At 26.3% G+C, this 10,597-nt stretch overlaps 1 protein-coding gene across 1 annotated transcript; it reads right to left on the bottom strand.

The window, feature by feature from the left end:
- Window positions 1–291: 291 nt before the first annotated feature.
- Window positions 292–4,758, bottom strand: LOC145836489 (putative monocarboxylate transporter 5). The gene is made up of 5 exons (XM_082944287.1): window positions 4,602–4,758; window positions 4,319–4,482; window positions 3,580–3,808; window positions 3,293–3,409; window positions 292–494 (listed from the first exon to the last, which is right to left on the bottom strand). Exons 1-5 carry the CDS (start codon window positions 4,756–4,758, stop codon window positions 343–345), a joined length of 819 nt encoding a protein of 272 aa, XP_082800413.1. The 3' UTR covers window positions 292–342.
- Window positions 4,759–10,597: the final 5,839 nt, after the last annotated feature.

Below are 10,597 nucleotides of genomic sequence, written 5' to 3' on the forward strand. Positions count from 1 at the left end.
TTTGTTAGGTTGTATTTCAGATGAGTTTAAATAAACACGCAGCAACTGATAAATAAGTTTAAATCTGTTTAATTTAAATCAGTCTAAATTGTGGATTAAGCTCATTTCTCTATTCGTTTATAAATTAAAACCAGAAATTGAACACAGCAGTTTACTTAATAAAAATTTTTTTAGCTTTATCATATCAAATAATTAAACAGATAGTTTTGCAAATGATCACTTTTATTAAAAATACACAACAAAAGAAAATTTAAGTTATCTCAAATTGTCCTCCTTCAATTCAAAGTTTTTTTGTTGTACACTTGAAAAAAAGTTATATTTTGTTTTTAAAGATAGTCACAGCTATTTAAGTGAATATTTGTCCACAGCCTTCTTGGTTGCTACCATGACAACGGCGCTGGCGATAAAACATGATCCCGCAAAATAAAAGGGCAAGTCGTAAGAGTTGGTTGCATCGAATAATGCTCCTGCTGAAGTTGATCCCGTCACTGCACCTGAAACATGTTTTAATAATGTTGATATGAGCCTCAAAAAAAAGTTGTTCTTTATAATAAAGTCTACTTTCCACAAAACATGTTTTTCTATAATTAATCTTATTATTACTATAATCTTAAACGTTGTAAAAGAAGTCTATTTTTATATCGAGGTGGCATTTCAACTCAACTTATAGAAGGCTTATTCAGTTTCAAATAAACTTTTAATTGATTTATACAAAATACCAAACTGTTTAGACATTTTAGCTTTTTTTTTATTTCTTGCAAAATATCTCCAAAAGTCCATATATATATTTTGATTATTTTTTAATATACTTTAGTAAATTGACTATATTGTCGAGTTAATTTGTTTTATATGTTTTTTTTTGAGGTATAAGTCATTTTTAGTTTTTTCAGTTATGTCTTTAATAAGGGCCTTGTTTGGTAGTAAAAAAATATTAAGTCTAAATTTACTCAATATTAAAGATACTTTTGTTAAACATTTTAAAATGAAAAAGCTTAAACAAATTTTCATCGAAAAATATGTTGCGTGAACCAAAAAACCACAAAAAGGTCTATAAATGTTTCTTAGTTCTCGCAACATTTTTTGAAAAATTCATGAAAATAAGCATTTTTATATCTAAAAATGTTTAACAAAATATTTTTATTAGTAAGTGAATTTATATTATTTAAAAAATTTTTTTTCTGACTAAGCAGGAAGACCCTAATTAAAGACCAAAACTCAAAAAGTCTAAAACGGCCTATATTTTGAAAATTACTGAGTTTATAAAAGGAAAATTCACTCACCAACATAGTTAGTTTCCTAAAGAATATTCAAAAACAGTTAGTTAAAAAACATTTGTAAATTTTGAAATATTTTGCGAGAAAAAAAAATCCTAATTTTTCTATGGGCGCTAGCATCGACCAAATAAGCTCAATTCAAAAAAAAAGCAGAATTTATTTTAGCCGTACCATTAGGCTTTTTAATCATATAAAAATATTCTTTACGAACAAATACTAAAGAAGTTTTGTGTTTTAAAATGTTTTGAATCCAGGAAAAAACTTGATTTTCTCCTTGTTTAGAACTATTATCGTATAAAACCGAGATTTTCAATATTACATTTACAATTTAAAGTTTTCTCTTAGTAGATTTTCAGTTCAAATTAATGCTTATTACGTAAATATTTCACAACAATCACTCTTTGATAGTATTTTTTCCCACTTTAAAGAATGTAGATTTGTAAGTACAAAACATAATAAGATTCGATTTAGTAAAATTTTGTATTAAATCTTGGCCGCCAACTAAACAAGTTGTCCAAGTAACGTAAAGCGTTTCATAGTATCTATACGCAAATTTCTATCAAGTTCTACTTGTTGATTGATGCTATTTGTTTTAAAGAATGTTTATTGGTGAATTGTATTCTTCGACATAAATAAATGATAAGACTAATACTATAAATAGCTTAATTACCTTATTCTTATTTTACAACACTTTATTTAATTTAGCTATAGAGATTGGCTTAGTCTTCGGATTTAAACTACTAATTAGGCTGAAAAATAAAAGAAAATAATAAAATATACATAGAAAATTAAAAAAATACATCATAAATTAAACAAAAAGTAACAGAAAACTTGCCAAATTATTTCACAGTAGCGTAAAGACTGTGTGGACATTTTTGAGTGCAAAGTTATATTAAAAACCGATTTTAAATTCTTTACATGTATCGAAGTTTGTAATAAGATGTTTCAATTTCAAATGATTTTAATGTTGATATGTATTAGAAGAGAATAGCAAGTTTATTAAGTACACAGTAGGAATGCCTGGGGAAATCTACTGTTTTGATGACTTAAAAATCAAATTCAGTGTTATAAAAAGTTGTTTAAGGCGGCATTTACTTTTTTATAAACTGTGTTTGTTATTTATTTTTAGATCAAAGTATGTTATGATTAGATAAAACTTTAATGCGATTAGTTTTGTTAATTTGATTGTTTTAAATTTGTTATTATAATGTTAAAATAATTTATTATGTTACTTCAACTTTTATAGCAACTAGATTGATTTTTCAATTAACAAAAAAGTCAACTTTAGTTTGAACCCCATTTCTCAGATTTCTGTGGTATTTGTTTTATTAAGCCAATTTACACAGCAAATAGTTAATACTAGTGATATACTATAACTAATCAAAATTTTACAACTTGATGAAAATAGTATTTTGAGAAAAACTAAATAAGCTAACTTTTTCGTTGTTTCAGAGTCAAGTCCTACTAGAGCAAACTAGTTAAATATCAACTTGTTATATTTCTTACAGAGTTGCCACTCGTTTTTTCAAATTTTTTTCCAGGTTTTCCAAGTTTCTTTCAGGTTTTTAAAAATACACATTTTTGGGTTTATTTTTAGTTTTAGGTTAATTTCTAAATAAGAATCTGTATAATAGTATAAAAACATTGAAAAAATACTGTGAAGTTACTTTAATTTTGTTTTTTAATAAAAAAATTTTTTGATGATGACAAAAAAATCTTACTTATATGATAGATTTTTTGTGTCAAATCAAAATCTTACTACTGATAATGTTAAAACTATTAAAAATTCCAAGTTTTTCCACGTTTTGAAATCGAATTTCCAGATTTTTCCATGTTTTTTTCAAAATTTCTCAAATTCCAGGTTTTTCCAGGTTATTTTTGCCTAAATTATCGAATTCCAGGTTTTTCAAGGTTTTTCTAGGTTTCCAGGTGAAGTGGCAACCCTGTTCTTATTACTACCAAAACTACGTTTTTATAAAATTTGCAAACGATAGAAAAAGTATAATAAAATTTCTCACCAATAGCTTTTCCAACGTACACGTAAGTCCATACACGGTTTACGTACAAACTTCCGAACAACTTGTGACCTGTGACGTATATCATCGATTTTGCCTGACCTGACGTCATTCCACAACCTACGTATTATTAGTTTTCAAAAGTAAATAAATAACTTTAAAACTATCACATCTACAAATAATAAACATTTGATAGTAAGCATCAGACTTAAAGTGGTAAAAATTGAAACAAAAACGACTGAATCTTAAAAAGTTATAGTAAAAAAAGCATAAGTGTCATGTCAACTGACAAAATGCGTAAAAATACATCCATTTGAAGTTGTTGATGGGAATAGTTACTATGGTAGCTACTCCGGAAGCTGTTGCGAAAATGGCGTATATGTAAGTCAGGTTTATCCGGCCCCGTTCGGCAATAAAGCCTCCAAAAAGACGTCCCACAAACTCGACAACTCCGAAAACAATCATTATGCTGTTTGCTTGGATTGTAGAGGCACTGAACGTCGTTTTCGCATATTTTATCTGTTTTAACATGTCGTTTATTTAGCGTTGAGCCTATTTATATTTTTTTATAACTGTTTAAGCTTACAAGTATTAAAGTAGAAAACTAACAAAAAAAAATGTTTTTATGTTTTTTAAAGTGACAAAGCTTAAAAGCTATAGCACTATTAAAACTTTAAATCTATTAAACATACCTTAAAAAGTTTAATAAGTTGTACAACTAATATATTTATTTATGTATCTTATTTTTCAACTAACACAAACAGTGTTTACAAATGTATTTAATGTTTGGAAAAAATATAAACAACAATTTTTCTCTTAAGTTCAACTTTTTACTACTTTTACAATAGTTTTTTAAAATTATAAAAGAAAACTTTAAGCTTCTTTAAAGTTGCATTAAACGACTTTTATTGAAATAAAAATAAGTATAGATAAAACAAAAGAAATGTAAGCTAAAAATTAAAGCACTACATACTTCATTATATTTTTTTTAAGTTTTCAAGTTTGTTGTAACAAAAAGCAAATATTTACTATGAATATTAACGGAAACACAAAGGAGACGCTCCACAGAATGGTGGCAAGTATCCACAAAAAGACTCCTGGATTCATTAGCATTCTCGGTGTACTCAACTCAATTACTTCATTTTCTTTACCTTTCACATCATTCTCTTCTTTGTTGGTGGTTGCTTCAGTTGCTTATAACATCAAGTATTTTAATACTAAAATAGTTATTAATATTCATACTATAAAAAAAAAAGTGTGAAAATTTATTTCTAGCGTCCGCAAAACAAAATAAGTTGAATTCCAAACAGACTTTGCAGCTCGACAAAATCCACAGATTTTTGGTTTTGTGGTTTTTTGTCGTCTGGTTCGCGGTACATGGAAACACCGACCACCGCAGTTGAGATGACGTAAGCGCACATTATTCTGACCGCCTTTCTCCATCCGTGCTCATCGACCAAGTAGCCCATAAAGGGATTTATGGCCAAACTGCCTGCATTTATTGACTACTAAAATGAAAATGAAAAAAAAACTGAGTAAAAGTTTAAAAACGATTTAATTTTTTTTTGTTTTTATATAAAACTCGTTATAAAAATTCAATAATCTTTTATTGTGAGTCTCTAATTATATATAAACACTTGAGTAAAAAGGTGCTTATCACACTTTATTTTTTTAAAATAAAAGTTTAAAAAAAATACTAGTCTAGTTTAAAGCTAAACAATAATAAACATATACTAACTCTTTCAAAACTAAAAAGGCATCATCCAAAATTAATGCTTTTAACTCTTTCTACGTCAAAAAAAACATACCAATAGACAGTCCTGTGGTGGCGAGACAAGTTGCCAATCCTTTGTTTTTCTCTTTGAAATGCGAGCCAATCAGAATCATTGACGGACTTAAAAATAAGTTTGCTCCGATTCCAATTAGTGAACTTTAAAATAAAGCTTGTATCAAAAGATGTTTTTGAAGTTTTGTTACATTTGTAAAATCTTTAAGTCCGTTACGTTATTTTAGGAAGACGTTAATAATAATTAACAATATATTTTTAGCTTAAATAAACTAAGTTTCAACTTTTTTTATCATATTAGGTGAAAAAGGCATTGACATTTTTTGTGACTGGGAAATTAAACTAAATGTGTTGTACATAGTTAGACTCAACTTGTAAGGCCAGTTTTGGTTTGTTCAATTCAAAAATTTTAATAAAAACATTTTTTATCATTACCTTAATGTCAACAACTATCAAACTGTGTTAACAATAAAAAAAACTAAATACAAATTGCTTTTTAAACTTTTCTTTGATACGGTAAAAAGTTTATGAAATATTTCAAAAAATGTTTAAAAACTTAAAATCTTTAACTTTTTGTATGATTTTAATTTACTTGACTTACTTTTATTTAAAACTCAATGGCACTTTTATGTTATTCTATTATTAAAAAATACTTTAGCTATTTTTGTGTAGACTTTGCAAAATACTTTTGACCAAAAATGCTAATCATTTCTAGTAGTTTGGAAACTGAAAACAGCAAAAGCTTAAAAGATTATAACTCACCTCATTTTTACAATACGTTAAACAGAATAAAAGAAAGTTGTTTTAAAAACCAGAAAACTAGTTCTATTTAACTATGTAAAACATTTTGCTTAATTTTCTACTCACAGAAAAGTCAATGACCACTCGGTTTAAGTTTTTCAACCCATTGCGTATGCTATGATTCAGTCAATCCGTAAAAAAGTGTAAATGATCAAAATTTTACCTAAAAGTAAACAGAAACAGATAAATGTTCTTCACATAAGAGCTTGATATCATGCCAATAAGTACCAACGAGATACCAATGATACAAGCATTACGAGCTCCTATCTTCTTCATCACAATAAAGCTGACTGGACTAAAACAAAATGTTAATCCAAAAGTCAGAGAACCAACAAAACCTAAAACAGTTAAACTTGTGTTAAGAAAAAAAATATTTTTTAGCCAGTTTCACTAAAACAATTTTCAAAAATAAGCTTTATGAAATTCCGATAATAAAATGCAATTACGATTAAAATTAAGTTGAGGATACGTTTTAACAAAAGTTAAACACAGGAAAACTGTTTCATTTATTATTCTAACCTGTTAAAGCTTCCGAGCTTCCGAATTCGCTCCGTAAAGACTGCGTCAGATTTCCATAGCTTTGTAAAAATCCCCCTATTCCTGTTAGCACGAAGCAAAAAGCTCCAACCACAAACCAGCCCTTGTGTTTTGACCAAATTTCATTAAACTTCATATTTATATCTAAATGTTAGATCTTCGTTTAATCTTCAAATGTTTGAGCTCAAATAAACTAAGCTGGTCACTCATGGCATTTACCGTATTGAACTTTAAAATAAATAATTTATTAGTTAACTTTTTTTGTCTAGTAAAGATCTGTAGTTTTGTTGTATACTACTAAACTGTCTCAATTTTATCAGATATTCAAGTAATAATTATTTTTAAAATAAAACATTCAAAAGTTATTATGAATTATACAGTTCATTATTTTACTTTAGTCCTGAGCGTTAAAAAAAAACCACTTAGAATTACGTTATTTTCTTGAGAGTTTTCAACTTTTGCAAGAAGCATCACTTTTTGACAAGTAGGAACTTAGACTTAGGTGACTGTTGTTGTAATACTTTTTTTTTTAGTTTAGTTTACTTAAGTAATTTTTCAAATAAACAAAAGACTTGATCATCCCACTTCAATAATCAGACAACAAGCTTCCGGTAGACTGAGACCCGAGTTTCGTTCTTTTGAAACTCGTCAGTCAACCGCAACCGAAAAACAAAATATTTCTAAAGTAATTAACCTATAAATTTGTTCATTTAGAAGATAATTTCTTCAATTTAAGCTTTAAAAGTTAACCATTTCCACCACAAAAAATTCAAAACTATAAAGCTTTCAATAAAATACTTTGACAAGCTTTGAAAATATGTTCTGTTGTTTTAGATGTAGAAAAGTTTATATATACTAATTTACATAAAAGTTTTTTTATGTTATTTATTGTTCACTAATCTTAAAAATTGGAGAAATGCAGATCTTATTTGTATAAAGAAATTACAGGCTTTGTCAAATTTGTATTAGTTAGGTTTCCGGTATTTATACGGTTATACAATTGTTACCTTAAATGTATAAGTAGTTTATTAATACTTTTTAAGTTGTATTTGCTTATTATAAACTATGTAACTTCTTATAAAAATCAAAGTTCGCGTTTAATTTCATAGCTAATGAAAGTCTTATATATGAAATTTGTTATATAGAAATGAATATAATAAATTCGTTGGAAACAATTGGTATTGATATTAAAGTAGCCTTTAGAACAGCTGAAGTTGGAAACTATTTCTTACTGAAAGATCGGATCGATAAATTTTAAAATAATTGCATCGTTTATAAGTTTCAATATCCAGGTGACCTGGATATCCAATATATTGAAGAAACGGAGCGACAACTGTTTGTTAGAATTAAAAAACACAAACGTCCGCAAACACTTCAGTATTTTCACATATAGAACAATGTAAAATTTGTCAAAAATACAAACATATTTTCAATTGTTTTGATGTAAGTAAATTTTGTAAGAACCAAAATATTTTATTGGTAGTAGAGTTAATTATGATTGAAAATATTAAACCAAGCTTAATCATCAATTAGGTCCTAATAAAGGACACTTAAAGTTTTAAAATAGTCCATTTATGTTCTAGTTATCTTTTTTAGTTTTTATGATTAGTTTGATTAATTTTATATTGATTGTTTCTTAAGTTTACTCGTTTTTTGTTTGATTATTTACTTATGTGAGTATTTACTTTTGTTTTGAAAAGGAAATTAGTTAAGCACTCAACTGCTCAAATAAAACTGTTTAATGCAAAAATTTCGATAATTAGCAATAAATTGGTACATTAAATCATGTAAACATCTTTCTTTACATTCAGTTTATACAAAAATTGCTTGAAAGACTGTTACTTCAGTGTCTTTGTTAAGAAAATTTGTTAAGTGTGTAATTGGAACAATGATGAGAATAGTGGATATAAATTGTTTAACCAAATCTGAAGAAGGTATCATTCCAGAATTTTGAAAATTTAAGCCTCCAAAACTCTTAGTGGATGATGACTTTAAAAACTTTTGTAGACAGGTTCTGTTAAAACAATTAAAAATGTTTAGAATTCAATATGGTATAGTCAAAAATAATAAAAAGGAAAAACTGAAAATAATTGCAACAAATCAAGTATTAGCCAGTATCATATATTTATGTTTACAATTAAGGACAAAAGTGTTTAAGAAAAAATATTAGATAAAAAACTAAGACATAAGAAGAAATTAACATCATTGTGGAATAATAAACGTAAAAACAAAACCCCAAACTGTATCATTAATAATGGTAATCATTAGTTAACAATTTAGTCTCAAGCATCATACAAACTTGTATTGTTAGGATTCTTTATTAACATAATTCTTAGTGTATTAATTTAAAAAAAAAGTAAAACCGACTTAAACCAAACTTCAAAAAAATACTTTTAAGGACTAATAACACAATCATATATAGCAAATAAAGTGCTACTAAACATAAAACTTAAACAAAGCTTAACATAAAATACAAAACTGTTATCCGAGCTTTTCAAAATAAATATTATAAACAGATCACGTATAAAACGTCTTAAACGTGTATGATTTGAAGCAACACAATACGGTTTAAAAGTAGTCCAAGGAACATAAAAAAAACTGCCAATCACTATAGACTAATGTCAATTAAAAAACATATTAAAGTAGTACCAGAAGTTATTTAAATACTTTTATAACTTATTTTAAGAAAAATTTTGTTATCAAACAATTAATCTTTAAAGTATAAGTTTGAAAATGTAAACACATGAATAGTGTTTATTACAAAACTGTTGCATAATAAATAGTTACTAAATGCTTGTTTTATGGAGGCTAGATTGAAAAAAATTTTACGTCTAAAAAATTTGAGACTTTAAAACTTTTCTTTTATTTTCAAAATATACCAGGCTGTTTAGTTCACAAAAGATATATATTTTCTATTATTTAAACCAATATTTGTCGTATATATCACTGAAATAAGCTGTATGAAATAGGTGATGTGTGTCAAAATTAAAAAAAATTCAGTCAAACTATAAAAAATTATAATAGATAAGTACAAAACAATACTTTACAACTAATGTTTTATACAGTTATCACTTTCTTATAAAACTATTAAATTAAACATTTAAAGCGCAACAGCATAAGTAATAAAAGTTGTTTTAAACGAAAATAAATTACTAAAGTTTTTACTTTGTTACTCTGGTATCCAAAAGTAGTAATAAAATTTAAAACTAGAGATACAGCTTAAGTAAAAATAAAGTTTATTATCAGTGTAAATAAAAACAGACTTAATCTTGTTATTTTGTAACAGCTTAAGCTAGCTAGGCGAGTTTGTAGAAACTTGTTTCTCGCTTTTCTTGGAACCAAATAAATCTTGGTCGAATTTTAGTTTTGCTCATTGTTTTTTATTTTGCTTTCTTGTTTTATCATTTTTGTTTAATTTCTGGCGTAAATAAAATATACTTAAAAATAACTTGTTTGTTATTATTCTGCCTACTTTAACTTTTGGAACGTATTAAACCTATTGATAGAGTAAAATTATTTCAAAATTTGTAAATTAAATAAAGATATGAAATGAAAGTATATAGTCTAACAGTTTCACATGTTCTTAAATTCAAATGAATTAAGTTCAAACTTTATTTTGTTATATCAACTCAACTAAATTCAGCTTTTTACCATTTTGTTAGTCGTGCATATTAAATAAGCTTACTATTGAGAATATTAACTGTCAAAATAGAAGCTGACACAAGAAAGTAAAATAATGTTTAAAAATAAATAATTCAAGTTTATCAAAAGAAATAGAAATTGTACCTACAGCAACATATTGCACTAAAAATTTAAATTCTAATATCGTAATTAATTACACTTTATTGACTTACATTATACATAATAAATGTACTTTTTTATATAACACAACTTAAAAAATAAAACTAATTGTTTAAACTATTTTTTGTTTTATTATAAATGTTTTAGTCATTCTATACACTAAATAAGTTTACTATAAAAAGTGAAGTTTTAACTATCGACCCAAAGTATACTTTTAAAGTTTTAACTAAACTCTTTACTAATTAACTACTTTTACAAATTTACTACATAGTAACTTGCCGTTTAGATATGTACTTCTTAGATATGCACTGCGGGTCGGGTCAGCAGCTTTTATCCAAAAAACGCTGTTTTCAAATCAGGTGCGTGTTTTGACTGTTTTCCTG

Source organism: Thalia democratica, chromosome 5 (genome assembly GCF_965202585.1).
Source record: "Thalia democratica chromosome 5, ktThaDemo2.hap1.1, whole genome shotgun sequence".
Lineage (NCBI taxonomy): Eukaryota > Metazoa > Chordata > Thaliacea > Salpida > Salpidae > Thalia > Thalia democratica.

Bases quoted from the DNA above. Each gene is read 5' to 3' on its own strand.
- LOC145836489 (XM_082944287.1), bottom strand. From the start codon at position 4,758: ATGGGCTACTTGGTCGATGAGCACGGATGGAGAAAGGCGGTCAGAATA. The intron at 3,410-3,579 runs GTCAGTTGACAT...AATAATACGTAG, and splicing joins GATGTATTTTTACGCATTTT to GTTGTGGAATGACGTCAGGT. The intron at 495-3,292 runs GTGAGAAATTTT...AACATGTTTCAG, and splicing joins GTACGTTGGAAAAGCTATTG to GTGCAGTGACGGGATCAACT.